We start from the raw sequence: 24414 nt of genomic DNA, 5'->3' as shown, positions 1-24414 counted from the left end.
TCTCTAAATACACCACAGGAAAATAATCTAAACAAAAATCTATTAGCCCAAGCTTTTACGATACTTTAATTGCATCACTGGCTCCCAAAATAACTTGGCTGTCTTGCAAACCAGGATTTTAAAAAACACTTCTTCAGCAGTCATATGCACACTAACCCAGGCTTTTATCCTTACTGCGTCAGATATATATAATACAGTATATATGAAATTCCTACATTCATCACATCCAACAAGGGAGAATCTAACCAGTGCCATAGAATTTACAGTGCAGAAGGAGGCCATTCGGCCCATCGAGTCTGCACCGGCTCTTGGAAAGAGCACCCTACCCAAGCTCAACACCTCCACCCTATCCCAATAACCCAGTAACCCCACCCAACACTAAGGGCAATTTATCATGGCCAATCCACCTAACCTGCACATCTTTGGACTGTGGGAGGAAACCGGAGCACCCGGAGGAATCCCACGCGCACACGGGGAAGATGTACAGACTCCGCACAGACAGTGACCCAAGCTGGAATCGAACCTCGGACCCTGGAGCTGTGAAGCCATTGTGCTATCCACAATGCTACCGCGCTTCCCTTCAATTCAATGACATGACTATTGCTGAATCCCCCCACTATTAACATCCTGGGTCTACCATTGACTAGAAACTTAACTGGACTAGCCATACACAGACTGTGGCTGCAAGATCAGAGTCTGTGAATCATGTGGCGATAAACTCTACCTGCTGACTTCTCAAAGCCTGTCCACCATATACAAGGCACGAGTCAGGAGTGTGATGGAGCACTCTCCACTTGCATCGGAGGATGCAGCCAAGCAACACTCAAGAAGCTTGACACTATTCAGTGCGTACCATCTATCAGATGCACTGAAGGAACTCACCAAGCTTCCTTAGCACCTTCCAAACCTATGGCCGCTGCCATCTAAATGTTCAAAGGCTGCAGGTTCATTTAAGAAGTACTTGAGAGCACTTGAAATGTCATAGCATGCAAGGCGACGGATCAAGTGCTGGAAATTGGGATTAGAATAAATGAGTGCTTGATGGGTGGCGAAGTCACGATGGGCTGAAGGACCTCTGTGTGCTGTGAAACCTCTGACTATGCCTCTTATATTTCTCCGGTTATAAAGTTCAGTTGCTATTTGGATATGAACTACAGTGCTTGGTCATGATTCAGTGGAATAAAGTGAGGCTTTCTTGTATTGTGAAGATACTATTTATATTACTGAGTGAGCAGTAATTGTAGCATTCAATTCGTTTGCTTCCATTCGGGCTGTGTGTAGGGCAAGACTCCTGCCCCTCATCTTAAATCTATGCCCCTTGGTTAGTAGCCCCTCCACTAAGGGGAAAGGTACCTTCCTATCTATGCCCCTCACAATTCTATACACATCAATCAGGTCCTCTTCAGCCTTCTCTGATCCAAGGAAAAGCTGCTCAGCAACCCCAGCTCCCCAGCCCCTCTGAACTTGCAAGCGACCACATCATTGCCAATCACTTTTTCAAACATGTTACTTTCCAAATCCATGCCCACCTTACCTTTAATTCCATGCATGAGCCTCTCTAATTGAGTTTTGCCTTCAAGTTGCGCTTCACAAGTTGCCCTGACATCTGTGGAGCGTTCAGTCAGTAATGCTGCTTGGCAGAGAGGAAGAAATATAGCAGCTGAGCAGACAGCCTGAACTGTCTTTAGCTGTCTGTTATCTAGGCCAGTATCTTCTCCTTCACAGATCTATGTTGCACGCTGCATCATTCAAAGTCCGATTTGGCTGCAATTTGGTAATAAGTTCTTGTTACCTTGGAAGTCAGGGTGACCTTGGACAGAGAAAGAAGATGGATTTTGAGCCATTTTTTTTTTTACCTCTGCTCCTTGTGTGGGCCTTGAATACATAATCTCAAGGCCAATATTTAAGTTCATTGCTGAGGAAATGCTGAATTGTCGCTGGAGTTGTCATTTGGAAAAAATGTTGGGGGACCCTGAACTGCTTCTTTGAGCATAAAAGATGTTATGGCTATTGGAGGAAACACAGAATTAGCTGTTTCGTTGCAAAATACTGCAGATATTGGAAATCTGGAAAAATAGAACAGAAAATGTGCACATTCTCATTAGGTCAGGCAACATTGAATTCTGATGAAAAATCATTGACCTGAAATATTGTAGCTGCTTAGTTATCTCAGTTGTTTATGAGCTCTTGCTGTGAGTGGAATACTGTAGCAGCCAAATTTATCTACAAAATAAAAGCGATTACATTTCACAAGTATTTTGTCGGCTGTAAATTGTTGTACAGTTGCTTTGAGACCTCTGGAGAGGTGAAGGGCTCCAGATAAATGCAAATTCCTTTGACAGTGCCTTCCAAGGAGCTTGCATTTATCTGGACCTTTTCACATCCTCAAGACGTAACCGTCTACCATCTAAAAAGAACAAAGAAAATTACAGCACAGGAACAGGCCCTTCGGCCCTCCCAGCCTGCGCCGATCCAGATCCTTTATCTAAACCTGTTGCCTATTTTCCAAGGTCTACTTCTCTCTGTTCCCCACCCGTTTATATATCTGTCCAGATGCATCTTAAATGATGCTATCGTACCCGCCTCTACCACCTCCGCTGGCAAAACATTCCAGGCACCCACCACCCTCTGCGTAAAAAAAACTTTCCACGCACATCTCCCTTAAACTTTTCCCCTCTCACCTTGAAATCATGACCCCTTGTAATTGACACCCCCACTCTTGGAAAAAGCTTGTTGCTATCCACCCTGTCCATACCTCTCATAATTTTGTAGACCTCAATCAGGTCTCCCCTCAACCTCCGTCTTTCCAATGAAAACAATCCTAATCTACTCAACTTTTCTTCATAGCTAGCACCCTCCATACCAGGCAACATCCCGGTGAACCTCCTCTGCACCCTCTCTAAAGCATCCACATCCTTCTGGTAATGTGGCAACCAGAATTGCACGCAGTATTCCAAATGTGGCCTAACCAAAGTATGATACAACTGTAACATGACCTGCCGACTCTTGTACTCAATACCCCGTCCGATGAAAGCAAGCATGCTGTATGCCTTCTTGACCACTCTGTCGACCTGTGTTGCCACCTTCAGGGTACAGTGGACCTGAACTCCCAGATCTCTCTGCACATCAATTTTCCCCAGGACTCTTCCATTAACCATATAGTCTGCTCTTGAGTTAGATCTTCCAAAATGCATCACCTTGCATTTGCCTGGATTGAACTCCATCTGCCATTTCTCTGCCCAACTCTCCAATCTATCTATATTTTGCTGGAAGCCACTCTCCCTCCCGATTTTGAAATATATCACCGTTCTTTCACTGTCGCTGGGTTAAAATCCTGGAACTCCCTCCCTAACACTGCTGTGGGTGTATCTACACCAAAAAAGGCACCTCACCAGCACCTTCTTGGCAATAATTAGGAATGGGCAACATTCTTGGAAGTCAGGGTGGGGCCAGCAATCCCGTGAAAGAATAACTAAACCTTTTCCTCCTTCCGTTCTCTTGTTCGATTACACATGGGGTGCAGAGAACTCTGTAAAAATGCATAAGCTTAAATCACTGTCCTAGAGGCCTTTGTAAGGGTGGATTGTAGACGAGCTGTGAAAATAGAAGGCCTGATGGACCAAAACAATACATTCCAATTTTTCAGTCTTTCAATTTCATTGGATGGACATAATCTAGGCCTAAATGTATTCAATTCCATTTAACTTGCCTACTATGATTCTCCCTTCATTCATGTCACAGAACTTCATTCTGAGGACTAATGCAACATCCATGAGCTTGCCCAAATGATTATTCTATTTAATCTGTACTTTAGAGGCCTGCAAGTACTGTTTTTAAAATTTTGATATTTGCGACTCATTATTTACATTTTACCTTTGCTCTTTCGTCTCACTTTCTTGCCTGATTATTTTGGTGGATTCTGTAATCCTCCCAATTCTCATTCATATTATTTATTTCTACCCATGCATGGGATTCTCCCATCTGCCTCCCTACCTTGACTGCATTGCTTTGCGAGTTTGTCATTTGGGGATTGCTATTGTGTCGTTGTGCGAACTGGTCTGGCTCCTTTGCTACCTAAAGCTGTGTTCAGAGACAAATTGTATCCTTGAAGAGGGGGTTGTGATACTTCTGTAGTTAGTAGCTGGTGCTGGGTGGTTGCACAATGCTGTTGCCTCTTTATCGAGCCTCTTTTCTGCTTAGCTCCAGTTAAGAATGTAAACCTGAGCGCTCATTGGTGAGTTCACAATGCTGTTGGTTTCTTGACCTTCTGCTTGTGCATCCGAGAACCGGATATTTTTCTCTGGCTGTAGTCCTCTAGTGTGAATGCTGTTTAATGTGAATGCCGCTGAACAGAATCTTTAAAACATCTGTGCGTGCAGGAAGCAATTCCCAATATAAACGGGCCATTAAAGCCACCTGGAGAATATTTGTGCGTCTGGCTGGGGAGAGGGCCAACCAATCAGAAATGAACTAAAAAAGACTAGCCTCATTTATCTCTTTTTTTTTTCTAAAAAAAAGTTCTATATAATGCAAGCATAACCGCCTTTCCAAATGAATAATTTATTAAAGGGCAGTAACGTTCTGCATTTTAACTAAAAGCCTCGTATTTAAAAGCATCAAAGGCGAGTTTATGGTTCCTGTTCTTTGGTGGTGCTGGTTAGTTTTCACTTTGATGTGGAAGCTGAATCGGAGCATTGGGGACGGAAGGAGAGGGTGGCGGTAGTTTGATCCCAGCAGTCAACATTTGACACTGGTAAATATTGGCAACATTTTCTGCGGCTGTATTTTGGAACGAGTGGGGCTTCAACTAAATGAGAAGGCCCTCACATTCTAAGAATATATGTTAACATTTCTATACTTGGGAATCTGTTTCCAAGATTTATCGAATTAGACAATGGTATAATTTTAGTCTTTGGTAAGTATAATTTACAAGACCCAAAATTCTGGGAGCTGCATACTTTTGTCTCTGTTTTGCAGGTCTTTGGTTGACTGGGTAGGGAATGGAATCTGCACAGTACAACAATTAATGGGGGCTGAAATTCAAGGTGTATTTGTAAATGTCACAAAGAAATTGTTTTAAAATCTGGATTACTGGCAAGCAGCTCCCCGTCTGGTTACACCCTAATCTTCCAACAAACTGTTGGTCTCATGCTGCACATATGCTCTGGCACTCTGGCATTATCGGCGGCACTTCATTTGAAGATCTGCTTTTAATCTTCATTTTTTTAAACTGAGCTGCTGTTTACTGGCTTCGATAAATCACAAAATGACTACTTTCCTGGATGCTAGCGTAGCCTTATATAACCACCAGAGCCTGATGGTAGAGTGTTGTTCGATGAAATTCTCCAACCAAATCTGTTGGGGCTATGTCTGCTTTTGTCCCATTTTTGACGGTGTAGACATTCAAAAAAAAAAAAAAAATGTGAACCGTTGCCAGTTGTAGCAGCTCAGGTCTTGTAGAATCAACTTCTCAAAAGACATTCTGACAACAGCCTCCTAAAGCAGAACTTGTCTGTCATCCAGAGGCAGCACCACATGCTGAGGATTGGTTTGATTGTGCACGCTTTAATGTGGGTTGGACATCCTCGACTGTCTTTGAAATGGAGCCATATAATAAAGGCCATTTACAGACTACAGCAGCCAATATATTGTGTTGGAGTAGTATTTTTTAGATATTGGGATTGTTGTTATCTCAGCATGTCTCGTATACTTTAATATTTTAAGCCCAAATTGTAACACAAATAGGGAACGCCGTCCATGAGGTATTCAGTCTCCATTTAAGTGTCATCCCAGAGCATCACATAGTACCTATAGGGAGAATGTAATTCAACATCCCTGTGAGGTCTGCCCATCTAATTGTTGCTCCAGAATTCTGGAGACTGAACTTCCTGGATGTCTGTAACGTTGCTTAGAGGTGGCCTTCCCATGTGGTGGGTTCAGCAACATCAAAGGAGCAACAATGGAAATACACAGCTGAAATCAGACCAAGAGAAAGGAAAGTGAATTCTTATGTGGATAGCAGTTGAGGAGAAGCTCAGATATAGTTTTGATTCCTGTGGTATTTGTATCCCCTCGATGATGCCTAGAGTCTCGTCATCGGTGCAGAATGACTTCAGGTTGGAGTAAGATTCCGGAGGGCTCATACCTGTGGGACTATTTCCCAGACATTGGTAATGTAGATGTTCAAAAAAATGTGAACGATTTCAAGTTGTAGCAGCCCAGCTCCCCTGGTAAAGGGGAGCCAACAGCAAAACCAAAGCATTCTGGTTAATTATTTAGCAAGCTGTAGATTGGAGACTACAGTGTATGTATATTAACCAAAAATATTTCCCGCCTGGAAGAGTTAACCTCTCATATCTGTACTTGCTCGTAAGTGATTTCTCAGTAGCATTTAATAAGGGACGAAAAATTGCATCAATCTCACTAAGTGCCTCGTGAAAGTTCAAATGCTTAAGGATAACAATTATTTGGGATTGGGGGCTGAGGAATTCCTGAGAAAGTGGTATTCTGCATTAACAACTCTCATTATGGGGCAGAGACAGAGCTGTGTAGGGGTAGTGAGTATTTGCTGGGATGCCCCAGTTGAAGCTCCGGTCTTAGAATCTACATTACAGAAGGAGGCCATGGTCTGAGAAATGGGCGGAAGAGTGGGCACCCTCGAGTACTGAGTGCAGGATTTAATAATTGTAGCAGCTAACCAGAAGACTGCAAATCCAAGCAGATGGCAGCACGGGGATAAAAAAGGGAACCTAGCACAGTCAAAATGTTTCACACCAATGTCCTAACTTAATCACCTTCCAGAAGCACCATCAGCATTGCAAAGAGTGTGTTGCAGCAGAAAATTCCTTTGCTCTGGACCGCGGGACCTAATTTGTGCTGAATACACAAACTGTTTTAGCAATGAATGATGCAGTGTAGATCTGGCTTCAAAAAAAAATTAATTAATGGGATGTGGGCGTCATTGGCTAGACCAGCATTTATTGCTCAACCCTAATTGCACTTGAGAAGGTGGTGGTGAGCTGCTGCCTTAAACAGCTGTAGTCCATGAGGTGTAGGTACACCCACAGTGCTGCCAGCGACAGTAAAGGAATGGCTATGCATTTCCAAAGTCAGAATGGTGGCTGGGATGCCAGTCAAATCCGCTGCATTGCCCTGGATGGTATCCAGCTTGGGCCTTGCTGCTGTTGCACTCAGACAAGTGGGGAGTTTTCCATTACACCCTGACTTGACCTTTAGTTGGACAGACTTTGGGGAGTCAGGAGGTGAGTTACTCGCTTCAGAATTTCCAACGCTCTGACCTGCTCTTGTAGCCACTTATCACTGGTCTAGTCCATTTCCATTTCTGGTCGGTTAAAAGCCCCAGTATATTAGTACTGTTTGTTTCCCTGCAGTTGCCCCATCCAAGATGTTAAAAGATTTAACTAATTATGCAATTGTGTATTCTGTCCAAAAGATATTGTTAGGACATTGTTGTAAAACATTTTGCCTGTGCTGTGTTCCCTTTTCATCCCCGTGCTGCCAACTGCTTGGATTTGCTGGTTAGCTGCTTCAACAGTACTGCGCAATTGGGATTTCTGTTAAACTACAGATTTTAGGCAGAGCTGGAACACCCCTGTCCTGATGGAACTGGCCAAGCTGTCCCCTTTAGGTTCTGTGGCGGAACCTGCGATGTCAAAAAGAACAAAGAAAATTATAGCACAGGAACAGGCCCTTCGGCCCTCCCAGCCCGCGCAGATCCAGATCCTTTATCTAAACCTGTCGCCTATTTTCCAAGGATCTACTTCCTTCTGTTCTCCGCCCATTCATATATCTGTCTAGATGCATCTTAAATTATGCTATCGTGCCTGCCTCTACCACCTCCGCTGGCAAAGCGTTCCAGGCACCCACCACCCTCTGCGTAAAAAACTTTCCACGCACATCTCCCTTAAACTTTCCCCCCCTCACCTTGAAATCGTGACCCCTTGTAATTGACACCCCCACTTGGAAAAAGCTTGTTGCTATCCACCCTGTCCATACCTCTCATAATTTTGTAGACCTCAATCAGGTTCCCCCCTCAATCTCCGTCTTTCCAACGAAAACAATCCTAATCTACTCAACCTTTCTTCATAGCTAGCACCCTCCATAAATCCTGGCGAACCTCCTCTGCACCCTCTCTAAGGCATCCACATCCTTCTGGTAATGTGGCGACCAGAACTGCAATTTGATAGAACAAAGAACAATACAGCACAGGAACAGGCCCTTCGGTCCTCCAAGCCTGCGCTGACCATGGTACCTGCCTGAACTAAATGTGCATAAAGGAGTCCGTATCCTTCCATTCCCACCCGATTCATATATTTGTCTAAATGCCCCTTAAATGCCGCTATCATGTCTGCTCCCACCAGCTCCCCAGGCAGCACGTTCCATATATTTACCACCCTCTGTGTAAAAAATGTTTCCTCGCACCTCTGTTCTAAACTTTTCCCCATGAAAAGCCAATTTGTGAATGTAGAGTTCTCGGCCTTCTCCTACTGTTGTCTGCGATTGGTGGAACCAGTCAGAGACTTCCAAAAACATGGCGGGTCTTCTGAAGAGTTCCATCTTTCGTTGCAGTTCTGTGACGGAAGCCAGAAGAGTTTCTTTCTCCTTCCATCTGTCTGCCAGACTATTTTAAGAGGCATTTTAGCTAAATCTGTGGAGACTTTCTTCTTTAAAAGGCACAAACAGATGTAAGAGATCTCTGGAATGAGGAGTGCCAGCTGTTTTCCACAGACTGGTAACACTCCTAACACCAGATCTCAGGGCTGGGAAGAGCTCCAAATGAAGTTTCGACTGAGACCATTCCTGAAAGTACAGCCAGAGTTCTTGTGCTGAGTTCAGATAAAGGGAGTAAAAACTGTGGGGAGGATTCTCAGGCCTCGCCTGCCCGACAACTGGAAATTCCCGCCCGAGGTCAGTGGACCTTTACATGGTCCGCGTCCCGCCCGTGGCAATCTTGCGGCGGGCAGGGTGGAAGAATCCAGCCCTGTGTTTACTCAGGAAGGCAGCTGTAATTATTTTACAGCGAGATAAAAGCTCCATCTGGTGGTCGAAGAACAGAAGCGCACTGATCTGAGCAAACTGTGTATAGCAACATCTGGTGGTTTGCATAGGGAATTGAACTGATCCGAACATCCTGTACCTGGCTCCATCTGGTGGTGGAAAGTCGGAACTATGCCCACTGGAATTTCTTGAGCCGATTCCACTCCGAGGCCGCAACCACAGCAGTGAAGACTCACCTCAAAAGTTTTCCTTTAATTCCCATTTCTTTCCTGATCTTCTCTTACCCTTCCCGTGTGTCTGTCTTGTATGTGCCTGGGTGGAGAGTGCGACAAAAGTTTTGGCAATAGGTACTTATTCAGTTATTTCTTTATATACTCTGTATATTCATCATCTCCTCTTATTATTAATAGATTATTAATGTTTTATTGGAGCAATGTAACTCATTGGAGCAGTCAATGGTTTTTTTTAATTTAAAATTTATAGTACCCAATTATTTTGTTTCCAATTCAGCAGAAATTTAACGTGGCCAATTCACCTACCCTGCACATCATTTTGGGTTGTGGGGTGAGACCCACGCAGGCACGGGGAGAATGTGCAAACTCCACACGGACAGTGACCAGGGGCCGGGATCGAACCCATATCCTCAGCGCCGTGAGGCAGCAATGCAAACCATTGCGCCACTGTGCCGCCATGTAGTCAAAGATTAAAGATCTTTGGAAAACTCAAATTATTGGTTAATTCATTTATGTTGGATCGCCGGGGTCTTTGGGGCTGGAACTAACTGCGCACTCGCCCAGGGTGTCGTAACAATATCAATTAGTCTCTTGCTATACCGCGTTTGCATTCTGAAGGTAGAATGCTCCCTATCTCCATTAATGTTGCTCTGGATATGCCCAGGAATGTGCAAGGGTTATTGAATAAAACAGACCATGGAATAATACAGCATAAAAGATGTTCATTCCGTCCATTATACCTGTGCCAGCACTTTGAAAAAATTATCCAATTAACCGCTTTCGTAATAGCCATGACTGGGTTCTGATGCTGGATAATATTTACCTTTTTTACGTCTGCATTTGATTTTTACACTGGTTTGTCGGGTTCAGTTTGGTGGTTGGGGTTGTCCCCAGTTTGTCCCTTGGTGTGGTTGGGATTCGTCCCCTTGCTTGTCTATAGTCGTCTTTCTGCTGGGAGGGTATGAGGGTGACCAGCTCCCACTTCCCCCTTGGCCTTCGAGGAAGGATGGGTCTGCTTGTTTCCCTGGTTTCTCCCCATGCAGGGATGACCTGTGGTCCCTTCAGTAAAATGGCCCTTCCCGTCATTCCTTTCCTGCTCCCCTCTCTGGCCGGATATCCTTATCCCTGTCCAAAGAACTTGAACGACTTTCTGCCTCACAAATCTGGGCCTATCTGTCCCTCGACTCCATATTTGAATCCGTCCAACCTTGTTTCCACTGCTGTACAAAAACTGCTCTTATCAGGGTTACAGATGTGACCATGACCATGGTAAACAACTGTTTCTCAGCATTCTCGACCCGTTTATCCTCTTTGACCCTACCATCCTCTACCTTGCCTCTGTCATCTAGTTGGGTAGTACTGCCCCAATCTGGTGGCACCCTTATCTATTCTACCAGTCAATCACCTGTAGTGACTTCCTGCTCCCACACCATTGCCAAACGATCTAGCTTTGCCTGCACTTCACCCACCCACCACCCCGCTCATTCCTCAGCTACCTGCTGTCTTGCAGTGACATTTCTGGAAACACAACATAAGCTTCATGTGTATGCTGACGACAGCCAACTTTATATCCCTACCAATGCACTCATCTCCACTGTATCCACTTAGTTACTCAGCTTGTCTAACATTGAAACATGGAATAGAAACATAAAATTCCTACAGTGCATTCAGCCCATCCAGTCTGCATCGACCCTTTGGAAGAGCACTCCACCCAGATCCACTCCCCTGCCCTATCCACTCAACCCCATAACCCAATGTAGCCCGCACATCTTTGGACTCTAAGGGGCACCTTAGCATGGCCTATCCACCTAACCTGCATATCTTTGGACAGTGGGAAGAAACTGGAACACCCGGGGAAAACCCACGCAGACACTGGGAGAAAGTGCAAACTCCACACAGCAGTCACCCGTGGCTGGAATTCAACCTGGGTTTCTGGTGCTGTGAGGTAGTAGTGTTAACTGCTGCGTCACCCCGAGTACTGCACAAGTAGAAATCTCCTTCAACCAATTATTGGGAAGATTGCAGCCATTGTTTTTAATCTCTATCACCAACTACATTCTCAAGCTACTAGCTCCATCCTCTTCCTGGAAACTGAGGCTGAGCCACACCATTTGCCACACTGGTGTCATATTTGGTACTTGAGCCGAGTTTCAGTCCTGGTGTCACCAAGGTTAAGACCAGCTACTTCTAGCTCCATAATGTTGCCTGTCTGTATCTGCTGCTGTAATTCTCATGCACACCTTGTTTCCTCTAGACTTGACTATTCCAATGCTCACTTGGCTGGCCTCCTCTCTTCCAGTCTACGTAAACTGAAGCTCATCTGAAACATGTTGCCTGCTCCAAGTCATGCTCACTCATTGCCCCAGTGTTTGCTGACGTCTGGTCCAGTAACGTGTTTGATTTTTGAAATCTATGTTTTCCAATCCCTCCATTGCCTTCCATTCCCTATCTCTGTAATCCCCCCCCCCCCAGCTCCAATGTGGCAATGTGGCCAAGTTTTATTTGAAAGCACTCCTCCGAAATGCATGGGTTTGTTTTACAATGTTATAAGTGATATTGAAATGCAAATTGATGTTGAGATGGGATTTCACTTCTTCTGATATCTGTGATTCTCTTTCCTCAGCAAAAAGCCTATGGTCAAGCTCTGATGGATGAAATCTGCCATCGCCTCAACCTTGTCGAGAGTGATTACTTCGGCCTGGAGTTTCGAAACAGCCGGGGAAATGAGGTATGTAGTCTAGAAAGTTCTGTGCCCCCATGACCGCAGTCAAAATCTCAGTTCATTGCAGCTGTGCAAAGAGGGTCAGCTGTGCAAAGAATGGAAGAATCATTTGACCATCTATGTATATTGACTGTGAGCAAGACTTATTTCCTGAATACTGTGCCTCAGACACCATCACCTGACTGTGTAGGACTTTGTGTGGGACTCCATCACTCAAATGCGCACAAGAACCCGGTGATTAATTCTGCATGTTGAGCATTTTGCCTGTCTATTGGCCTGGAGTATTTTGTGGGGGTGGTTACAGAGCATTGATTGTTATAAGTGTAAACCAAATATTTCTCTCCTTGCCTTTTTCTGTTTGACCTCTCTTCACCGTGTTCATCCCTCTCGCCATGATATTGAAAGGAATTTTGGAATCCTTTCATGCAAAATTGCTGTGGCACTACCACCATGCTAAATAGGGCAGATTCCTAACAGATCAAACAACTTCAAGACTGGACATTCAAGAGGCGCTGTGGATCATTAGCAGCAGCAGAATTGTATTCAGCCACAATCAGTAAACCTATGGCCCACCATATCCCCAACTCTACCATTTCCAATAGGCCAGGGGATCAACTCTCGTCCAATGAAGGGTGCAGGAGTCCATGCCAGGAGCATCACCAGGCACACCTAAAAATTAGATGTTAACTTGATGAAGCTACAATACAGGACTACCTGTGTGCCAAACAGCATAAGTAGCAGGCGGTGAACAGAGATAAGCAGTCCCACAACCAATGGATCGGATCAAAGCTCTGCTGTCTTGCCACATCCAACTGTGAATGGTGGTGGACAGTTGAACAAATCACTGGAGAAGAAGGCTCCACAAATATCCTCATTCTCAATGACGGAGGAGTCCATTACATCAGTACAAAAGATGAAGCTGAAGCATTTGCAAAATTCTTCAGTCAGAAGTGCCGAGTGTGATCCGTCTCTGCCTCCCCTGGAAGTCCCCAGCATCACAGATGTCAGCCTTCAGACAATTTAATTCACTTTATATGATATCAAGAAATGGCTGAAGGCACTGGCTACTACAAAGGCCAAGGGCCCTGACAGTATTTTGCCAATAGTACTGAAGACGTGCTCTGGAACTTGCCACCCCACCCAGCCAAGCTGTTCAAGTACAGCTCCAACACTGGCATCTACCCGGCAATGTGGAAAATTGCCAAGGTATGTTCTGTATACCAGAAACAGGACAAATTCAATCTGGTCAATTATCGCCCCTCAGGCTCCAAGGGGCTGGCTTAGCACACTGGGCTAAATCGCTGGCTTTGAAAGCAGACCAAGGCAGGCCAGCAGCATGGTTCAATTCCAGTACCAGCCTCCCCGAACAGGCGCCGGAATGTGGCGACTGGGGGCTTTTCACAGTAACTTCATTGCAGCCTACTCGTGACAATAAGCGATTTTCATTTCATTTTGCATTTCAATTTTCATTTCATTTCGTTTCATTTTTCATTTCCAATCTATCATCGGTAAAATGATGGAAGGGGGTCATCAACAGTGCTACCAAGTGCTCAGCAATAACCTGCTCACGGACGTTCAGTATGGGTTCCTCCAGGGTAACGCAGATCCTGACTTTGTTACTGCCTTGGTTCAAACATGGACTAAAGAGCTGAACTCCAGATGTGAGAGTGACATCAAGGCAGCATTTGACTAATGACGCCAAGGAGCCTCAGTGAGAATTGGAAAACCCTCCGGTGGTTGGAGTCATACCCAACACAAAGGAAAATGATTGTAGTGGTGGAGGTCAATCATCTCAGCTCCAGGACATCACTGGAGGAGTTTCTTAGCGTAGTGACCTAGGCCCAATCATCTTCAGCTGCTTTTTCAATGACCTTCCTTCCATCATACTGTCTGAAGTGGGGATGTTTGTTGATGAATGTTCAGTACCATTCACAACCCCTCAGATACTGAAGCAGTGCAGGTCCAATGCACTAGGACCTGGGAAATATCCAAGCTTGGGCTGATAAGTGGCAAGTAGCATTTGCTACACACAAGTGCCAGGCAATGACCATCTCCAACAAGAGGGAATCTAACCATCGCCCATGGCATTCAATGTCATTATCATCGCTGAATCCCCCATTATGCACATTCAGGGGGTTACCGTTGATCAGAAATTGAACTGGACTGACCTTTTAAATACTGTGTCTACCAGAGCAGGTCAAAGGATAAACTAATCGCGCAGATAGATATAAATGGGTATGATGAACTAATCATGCAGATAGATATAAATGGGTAGAATATAATTGGGATTACGGAGACATGGCTGCAAGGTGAACAGGGATGGGAACCGAATGTCCCAGGGTTCTCAGTATTTAGGAAGGACAGGCATAAAAGAAAAGGTGGTGGCGTGGCACTGCTGGTTAAAGAGGAAATTAACACAATAGTGAAAAAGGATATTAGCTCTGACAATGTGGAATCTGTATGGGTAGAGTTGACAAATACCAAGGGACAAAAAACATTAGTGGGTGTCATATGTAGACCCCCAAACTGCACAGGTGAGGTTGGGAATGGCATTAAACAAGAAATTAGAGATGCATGTAATAAGGGAATATCGGTGATCAGGGTGATTTTAATATTCACATAGTAATAAGTCTTACAACACCAGGTTAAAGTCCACCAGGTTTGTTTCAATTCACTAGATTTTGGAGCATTGCTCCCTCCTCGGGTGAATGAAGAGGTATGTGCCAGAAACATACATATAGACAAAGTCAAAGATGCAAGACCATGCTTTGAATGCGAGCATTTGCAGGTAATTAAAGTCTTTACAGATCCAGAGGTAGGGGTAACCCCAGGTTAAAGAGGTGTGAATTGTCTCAAGCCAGGGAAGCTAGTGATTTGAAACAAACCTGTTGGACTTTAACATGGTGTTGTAAGACTTCTTACTGTGCCCACCCCAGTCCAACGCTGGCATCTCCACATCAATCTTCACATAGATTGGCAAATCAAATTAGCCACAATGCTGTAGAGGAGGAATTGGAGTGTATACAGGATGGTTTTCTTGACCAATATGTGGAAGAACCAACTAGAGAGCAGGCCATCTTAGACTGGGTACAATGTAATGAGAAGGGAATCATTGCCAATCTGGCTGTATGAGGCCCCTTAGGGATGAGCGACCATAACATGCTGGAATTTTTTATCAAGATGGAGAGTGAAGTAGTTGATTCGGAGACTAGGGTGCTGAATTTTAATCAAGGCAACTATGAGGATATGAGGCGTGAGTTGGCCTTGATAGATTGGGGAGGGTTACTTAAAGGGATGACAGTGGATAGACAATGGCAAACATTCAAGGAACCCATGGAGGAACTACAGCAACTGCTCATTCCTGTCTGGCACAAAAGCAAAGGGGGTAAGAAGGCCAATCCATGGCTTACAAAGGAAATTAGAAATAGTATCCGATACAAGGCTCGTAGAAGGATAATTGAAAGCTTGCTCAAAGAAGTAGCATTGTAATTGAGGAGAAGAGCGATTTAGGGGTGGAATTCCTGCGTGACTCCTTGGTGGCTATACATTGCTGTGTGTAGAAGTTTGTAAGTCACTAGGTGCTATGTCACCCTGTCACCCATGGTTTCCTGTTTGATCGTTTAGGAGTTCAAATCTTTCCAAGTTTGATTTCAAAATTGGTCGGAGGTTTCCCCTGGATTTCTTTGCCTTTCTCAGGAGATTGTGCATGTGCGATGGGTTTGATGGTGTGTAGAAGTTGCATCTTGCCAGTGCCCAGCTGGTCTCACCAGTTCTTTTATGTGCCAGGCAACACTTTGGCCAGTCTACTTAGTGTCACGAGTGGGCAAGCTTCTGGAATATGTGACAGATAGACAGACGTGGGTCAACTAATGTGCCAGCCGAATTTGTAAGGGACAAGTGTTAGATAAACTAATCATTCTTGCAGGAGAGTGAGGTGCATTGGCAAAGGATATGGATTGAATGTTGTTTGCATAGCTTTTCTAAAGGTGCTTGAGTTGCAACCCACAAGGTTTGTTGATTTTAAATTAATACGCCCAGTGGAGAAGGAAATGTGGCAGTCATGGCTCTCGAGTTGATTAAAAGGCACAAAGGAGTGGCTCTTTGACTTGTGGTGCACCACTAATTACATCTCTCTAGTTCAAAAGTCAATGTTCCTCTTAACATGCATGAAATCACCTGGGTTTCCAAGTAGGGGCAAAATGCCAAAATGTGCATACTGTCCAGGAACGGCGAGTGGTTCACTGAAAAGGATGGCTTTGTAAACATAAGTAGAGGCAGTGTAATGTTAGCTGAAATGCAAGGGGATTTTTAAAAAAACAATATTTTCATTAGTTATTTACATTTGACTGGTAACAATGTTATCACACCAGCATTTACACAGACATGAGGCAAGAACAAGAAATCAAAAGTGAAAGGAATCTATTGAGAATGTACCATATAGAATAAAATGTGAACTGGGAATTAACATAAGAACATATGTACAGGTTTGGGGGGGCCTGTTTTCTTTAGGCCCCGGCGGTCTGGCACCGGTCGCCCTGTCCCGCAATTAATGTGTGACTCCCTAATTTTAAAACTGGGCTTGTTTGCAGTCACCCAGATGTATTCTTCTTGTTTTGGACAGTTTTCCAGGGCTTTTCACCCCGTTTTAATGCCCTTTTGGTCCTCCAACCCTGTTTTCCCGGTGTTCTGGGTTGTTTCCTCTCTCCTCCATCTCTCTCTCTTTTTTTTCTTCATTGTCTGTTTCAGTTCCTCTCCTTTCTCTTATTGGTTCCACACTTTTGAGCATGGCCATGACCACTAAGTGTTTTGAGTACTTGGCTGGGGTGGATGGCCAGTGATCGGAGAGATGTCCCTGCACAGGAGCTCTCCTCCATTTTTACTCAGTCTACTCTCGGATCTTTAACCTAGCCGTGTACTCTCTCTACAATGGTGGAGCTGGAGGTTCGTAAGGACGAGCTCCCCCATGTGTCTCCTTTTCTGTAGGACACTTTTGCGGATCTGAGGGTTCTTTGTCCCCCACACAAACATGAAGAATGCCTTGGGGATGAAGATCGGTAAGGATCTGAACAAGAAGGGGAATCTTGGCAGCATGTTCACTTTGATCATCTGTACTCTCCGCCAGGGAAAACAGGAGTGAGTACCCCAATCGCAAGTCTCTCTTTACCTCTTCCATCAGGCTCGACAGGTTCCATTTGTGGATCGTGTACAGTCGTGGGCTATTTGTATCCCCAAGTTCGTAATTTGGCTTGGGCAAGCTTGAACGGCATTTTTCCCAGCTTTGGTTTCAAACCCCCCCCCCATCCAGGGAGAGGATCATTTCTGGTGTCTCCTCCCCCGGTGAAGTCCTGATCATGTTCAGCAGGTGTCTAATGTTCATTGTTAGTTGCCTGCCTTTGACAAAGCCCATCTCATAATGTCTCAACCTTCCAGTTGCTGCACCATGGGCTTTGCCAGGACTTTGTTGTCTGTGTATTTGGTGTGAGATGGGTCTGTATGACCCGCAGTCCCGTCGGCGATTTTGTGGCCTGGGCCAGCGTGGCGGCAGGGTTCTTCTCTGTAGCGAGGGGGCACAATTACAAGGGGGCACAAGTTCAAGATGACAGTTACAAGGGGGCTGCATGAATGGGGCCATGGAGTACCGTTGATCCACATCCAATATAGAGTCGATCAATTGCTGCCTGGCTGCCCTCCTTTCTGTTCCTCAGTGCCCTTTTTGCGATTATTTCTCCCCTCATCACCGCCTTCAGTGCCTCCCAGAAAATGGAGGGTTAGACCTCCCCATTCTTGTTCATGTTACGTATCCCTCGATGGTTTGCGACATTTTCTCGCAGAACGCCTTTTTGGCGAGTAGGGCTGTGTCCAGCCTCCATGGGCCTGGCCTGTCTCCAACCTCGCATCCATTTAGTGCGGAGCGTGGTCGGAGATTATTAGCGCGGAATATTCCGCCCCACTAGCCCTGCAAACACTGATTCTCTCCCCCCCCCCCCCCCCCCCCCCCCAACAACGAGTATGTCACTTTCTTAATTGCTGTACAGGTTGTCCCCTTATTGAACAGTATGGCCGCCCCCCAGCCTTTGGAAGGTTTGTCCTATCTGCCCATTTCTTACCCTCAGTCAGTCCATCTCCTTCAGGTGTGTCTCTTGGAGAAAACTGTATCGGCCTCAGGCTTTTCAGATGGGTGAAAACTGGATCTTTTCACTGTGTCATTAAGTCCTCTGATGTTCCAGGTGACTATCCTGATGGGGGAGGCAGGATTTATGCCCCTATTTCCCCCGCTGTGGGGTCAGCCATGTTCACCATGTGGCTGTGCCTCTGCACCCACCCGGCACCCACCAGGGACTGGTTTAGCACAGGGCTAAATAGCTGGCTTTTAAAGCAGACCAAGCAGGCCAATGTTCAATTCCCGTACCAGCCTCCCCGAACAGGCGCCAGAATGTGGCAACTAGGAACTTTTCACAGTAACTTCATTTGAAGCCTACTTGTGACAATAAGCATTTTCATTTCATTTCATTTTCATTTTTTTCATTTGTTCAGGGGCTACCTAAGATGGCCGCTGTCATCGTATTTATTCTGGCTTGCCCCACATGCAACCTGATGTAACCAGCGTTTTAATACCCCCCCAACCTTATAATCTACCCTCCTCCGTTCCTGTGTGGGGTTCCCTTCCTCTGCTCTCCCTCCCTTGCTCTTTACCCCCCTTGCTCTTTACCCACCTTCTCCCTACCCTGCTCCTAGGCCCCCCCCCCCGGCGTGAAACAACAGTGCATTAGAGCAGGCTGAAAACACATTACCGTGGTCAATTTCACCTCTGACTCCTAAAAGCTTGCTGGTCATACAAAAAACTACATCTAAAATTCTGCATTTGTCACATCATTAGATAGAGATCAACAAAATAAAGTAGGCAATCTGTCAAATGCTGGAAAATTTGAAATTATGGCAGGTCGGCCAGTACCCGAAAGAAGGAATCTGTAAATTTCCCATTTATTCTATCTAGTATGACATTTGAATATATATAAAAAAACAGCAGAAGGGATGAAGCAAATAAATGAAACTACCTTCACAATGTAGTTTTCAACTAATTTCCAACTTTTAAGATGACAATGAAAGGCTGTCAGGTTCATCAGTGCTCAGTGGAATGGTTCATCTGTGCATTATCTGTACTGGTGAACATGTTGTTAGCGTAAGGGAGATGGATATGGGGATAAAGGCAAGCCAATGATGGAGGGGCCCTGAAAGTATCTCAACTTTAGATTGGAAATCAATAGCCGCAGAAATCCTGTTTGTTCTACATCTGAACTCACTCCAAGTAGGTATTTAAATTACTTCTCTAGAGCTGCAGGTAATGATAGGAATTTCCTACTTGAGATAACTCCGACCTGTGCCCCACCCAATGTGAAGTTTATGTGCAGTGAAGTAGTACAGTTCCCCTCCTTTGGGCTTTTTATTCATGCGCTCTAGTTCAGCCAAAGCCCTGAAGAAATGCAAATAGCTGGAACGTGCAAGATTTTGGTTTTGGGATCTTCTCCTTTAAACTTCCTTATGGAATGTAAAAAGTCCCCAAACTGCAACCGAGGTAAATGGCTTCAATGATTGGCTGCAATCTTGCAAAGCTTGAAGCATGTGGTATGAGCAATCCCAGTAAAGCTTGATGCTGGGCAGTTGAAATTCCAGTGGATGCTGTCGGAGGAGAACAGAATCCATGGTGAGTGCTGCAAGTTTCAAGTTTCCCTCAAATTGCCAGTTGACTATGTTTAATTTGACTGGGCTGGTACCAAAATATATTCAATGGAATGGCTATTCCTCTGGGCACCTTATTCACAATTTGTTCATTTTAAAATCCGATAAATATTGCTTTGTGTTTATTACTACTGCCCCTCTGTTCTCAGTGGTACCATTATTTGACACCTCTCTACCGTTGCAAACAAAATGCCTTTTAATATTGATGATCATCTTTATGTGTCTCAGGTTTTTCAGTGTCATTCTTTTGCTTGTCTCAATGAGGCACTCGGCTTACTTAAGGCATAGGCACAGGAGGAGGCCATTGTTTCACACCGTTCTGTTGGACCATGGTTCACCTGTGCCTCAACTTTATTTCACCCACCTTTATTCCATATTTCTGGAAACCGTTATGTATCAAAAATCTATCCATCTCAGCCTTGAATATTTCAGTTGGATAAGCATTGACCACCTTTGAGGGAGCATTCCAGATTTGCATAACCCTTTCCACGAAAACATACTTTGTAACAATGTTTGATTCACCTGAGGAAGGAGCAGTACTCCGAAAGCTAGTGTTTGAAACCAACATGTTGGACTTTAACCTGGTGTTGTAAGACTTCTTACTGTGCTCACCCCAGTCCAACGCCGGCATCTCCACATCATAAGAAATTAAAGTGGAGGTAAAAGATTTAAGGGCAGCAAAGTGAAACAAATGATAAAACTTGAAATCTCAAACGAAGCAGACCTGATGGGCCAAGTGGCCTAGTTCATCTGGTTAGTGCAAAGTATTGAAGGAAAACTCCGACTTAAGCTGATACAGTTTAAGCAGTATTTCAACTTACTACTGTGCAACTCAAATTCCCTTCAGATAACACATTTTTTAAAGATTAAAGTTTAAAAATAGGCTGCTGGTGCTAGTTATGCCCAGAGGTTACCAAATGGGAATTCCACACCAATATCCATCCATCCATCAGTGCTTCTTTGCCTATAGGCACATGAGACAGGAAGCACATACACGTGTCTGTACACATGTTGGATTTTGTGGGGCAAGTTGTGTATGTGCTTGTGTTTGCGCTTCTATATATGTAATTGCCACGGACAAAATACTTTGTAGCTTTCCAAACACACTCATTTCCTCTCTGATGCCATTTGTTTACAGTGAGCAGAATAGTTTGTTTATAGAATTTACAAATATTGAGATACGTGCTGTGCTATTTTTGCGATTATTGGGTGCAGAATGATTTAAACCGAGCAAATATGGTCAGAAGGAGAAGGACCTAAATTTGACGTCTGTTTTTCGTCTCTCATCTTACTGTGAGATCAAAGGTTTGGCAGGGCTAATACTGGATGTGCTTGAGTGAGTGGTAACTGATGCTGGTACAACCTCAGTGGGAAATGATTCAAATGCTGACACTGGCCTTTTGGTGTTCACTATCGGAGCTTACTCCCCAGCCTGACAGATGGGCGGTATTTCACATCACTGATGCACAAAGAACAAAGGAAAATACAGCACAAGAACAGGTCCTTCGGTGCTCCAAGACTGCGCTGATCATGCTGCCCGCCTAAACTAAAATCTTCTACACTTCTGGGATCCATATCCCTCTATTCCCATCGTATTCATGTATTTGTCAAGATGCCCCTTAAATGTCACTATCGTCCCTGCTTCTACCACTTCCTCTGGCAGCGAGTTCCAGGCGCCCACTACCCTCTGTGTAAAAAAACAAAACTTACCTCTTACATCTCCTTGAAACCTTGCCCCTCACACCTTAAACGTAGTAATTTACCCCTCTACCCTGGGAAAAAGTCTCTGACCATCCACTCTGTTTATGCCCCATATCATTTTGTAGACCTCCATCAGGTTGCGCCTCAACCTCCTTTGTTCCAGTGAGAACAAACCAAGTTTATTCAACCTCTCCTCATAGCTAATGCCCTCCATACCAGGCAACATCCTGGTGAATCTCTTCTGCACCCTCTCTAAAGCCTCCACATCCCTCTGGTAGTGTGGCAACCAGAATTGAACACTATACTCGACAAGTGTGGCCTAACTAAGGTTCTGTACAGCTGCAACATGACTTGCCAATTTTTATACTCAATGCTCCGGCCAATGAAGGCAAGCATGCCGTATGCCTTCTTGACTACCTTCTCCACCTGTGTTGCCCCTTTCAGTGAACTGTGGACCTGTACGCCAAGATCTCTCGTGACTGTCAGTACTCTTGAGGGTTCTACCATTCACTGTATATTCCCTACCTGTATTAGACCTTCCAAAATGCATTACCTCACATTTGTCCGGATTAAACTCCATCTGCCATCGCTCCGCCCAAGTCTCCAAATGATCTAAGTCCTGCCGTATCCTCTGACAGCCCTTATTGCTATCTGCATACCCACCAACCTTTGTGTCGTCTGCAAACTTACTAATCAGACCAGTTGCATTTTCCTCCAAATCATTTGTATACTGCGAACAGCAAAGGTCCTAGCATTGATCCATGCGGAACACCACTAGTCACAGCCCTCCAATCAGAAAAGCACCCTTCCATTGCTACTCCCTGCCTTCTATGACCTAGCCAATTCTGTATCCATCTTGCCAGCTCACCTCTGATCCTGTATGACTTCACCTTTTGTACCAGTCTGCCATGAGGGACCTTGTCAAAGGCTTTACTGAAGTCCATATAGACAACATCCACAGCCCTGCCTGCATCAATCACCTTTGTGACCTGCCCGAAAAACCCTATCAAGTTAGTGAGACACAACCTCCCCTTCACAAAACCACGCTGCCTCTCGCTAATACGACCACTTGCTTCCAAATGGGAGTAGATCCTGTCTCGAAGAATTCTCTCCAGTAATTTCCCTACCACTGACGTAAGGCTCACCGGCGTATAGTTCCTGTAGATTATCCTTGCTATCCTTCTTCAACAAAGGAACAACATTAGCTATTCTCCAGTCCTCCGGGACATCACCTGAAGACAGTGAGGATCCAATGATTTCTGCCAAGGTCTCAACAATTTCCTCTCTTGCATCCTTCAGTATTCTGGGGTAGATCCCATCAGGCCCTGGGGACTTATCCACCTTAATATTTTTCAAGACGCCCAACACCTCGTCTTTTTGGATCTCCGTGTGACCCCGGCTATCTACACACCCTTCTCCAGACTCAACATCCACCAATTCCTTCTTTTCATAGAATCATAGAATTTACAGTACAGAAGGAGGCTATTCGGCCCATCGAGTCTGCACCGGCACTTAGAAAGAGCACCCTACCCAAGGTCAACACCTCCACCGTAACCCCATAACCCAGTAACCCCACCCAACACTGAGGGTGGTGAATACTGATTCAAAATATTCATTTAGTACTTCGCCTATTTCCTTTGGCTTCATACATATATTCTCTCCCCTGTCCTTTAGTGGGCCAACCCTATCCCTGGCTACCCTCTTGCTTTTTATGTACGAGTAAAACGCCGTGGGATTTTCCTGAAATGGATGGATGCAGATCCATGGTTTGAGTGATACCCTTTCAGACTGTCAGTTAGTGAAACATCTTTTCAGCTGATGTTTTCTGAAGGAATTTACCATCAACATTTGGGTGACAGCAATCTCCCTGCAAAGTCCAAAGTGATGGATTAAAAAAAAAAATGTAAATAGCATTCTTATTTTGTGAGTAATAGTGGATCTCTCATACCTCTGGGGTAGTACTCTGCCCTCATGTGGGCTAAAGCTTTATAACCATGCATCACGCTACGGTGAAGTTCTGTGCCTTTGGGATCACAAAGTCTAACTATTTAAATGTGGCTCATATCACTCGGGGTTTAATTATTTCTTTGTCAGGAGTGATTGGAATGCTACATACTTCAGGCTGCAGATCAAAAGAACCTACTTTGGTAATAACTTGTGAAATCTCTCCTGTTGGTCTTCTATTAAAAAATACCAATGGAGGAATGACCTGGTTCAACAGCAAATTCCATTTGTGTTTAAATAATACAGGAATTTGTAACCTAGCTACTTATAAAAACTCTCCGAGGGGGGTGGGGGAGCAGAGAGAGAGAGAGACATTCCATTCTCCTTCGCCATCCCATCCAGGCGCTGTGCCCTTTTCTGCCTTCTCAACCTTGCCCCTCGCCTGAGGTGTGGTGATCCTCGGGTTAAATCACCACCAGTTAGCTCTCCCCCTTAAAAGGGGAAAGCAGCCTATGGTCATCTGGGACTATGGTGACTTTACTCTATATCTGTTATCTATATATTGATATGTATAAAATTCCCATTTTGGGTTTTATGTATAGGAGATCAAGGGGATTGCCTGTGTCACTGTCAGGAACCTGCTCTTCTGTTGATTCAAATTCATTTTAGACATCAGAATCTTTGTGATTTGCTGTTGAGTCTGGGGTATGTTCAGTTGAATCCAGTTGAAGTGAGAATGTCTAACTATGTAGAACAGTTTCCAGTGAAGCACCGATTGACAATCTGGCTCAGCCTCTTCCAGTGGTTCATGAATCGACTGTAGGCGCAAGATGCTTTACTGAGGGTTTGTGTTGAGTGGATGGGAAGAGTAGAGACAGCTTTACTTTGTAATTGATCATGGTTTTTTTTTTAGTACTGACATTGTATGCATGTTTGTCAACACTAATCATTTAAAAAGTGGTCTGACTACTGTTTTGCAGTATTTTATATTTTGTTATTGTAACTATTTATTCGACCAATCAGAATGGGATGTGGTGAATTTTACATAGTGCTTGATGT

The 24414-nt window shown here is 44.6% G+C and overlaps 1 protein-coding gene across 1 annotated transcript in view; it reads left to right on the top strand.

The window, feature by feature from the left end:
* farp2 (FERM, RhoGEF and pleckstrin domain protein 2) overlaps positions 1–24414 on the top strand; it is a 228832-nt gene that overhangs the window by 45151 nt on the left and 159267 nt on the right. The window contains 1 exon segment of the mRNA XM_038816227.1: positions 11875–11979. Within this exon segment, the coding sequence (XP_038672155.1) occupies positions 11875–11979 (105 nt within the window).

Source organism: Scyliorhinus canicula, chromosome 13, assembly GCF_902713615.1.
Source record: "Scyliorhinus canicula chromosome 13, sScyCan1.1, whole genome shotgun sequence".
In the NCBI taxonomy this organism is placed as follows: domain Eukaryota; kingdom Metazoa; phylum Chordata; class Chondrichthyes; order Carcharhiniformes; family Scyliorhinidae; genus Scyliorhinus; species Scyliorhinus canicula.
Note: the sequence above shows the minus strand (reverse complement) of the source record. Positions and strands in the feature narration are given on the sequence as shown.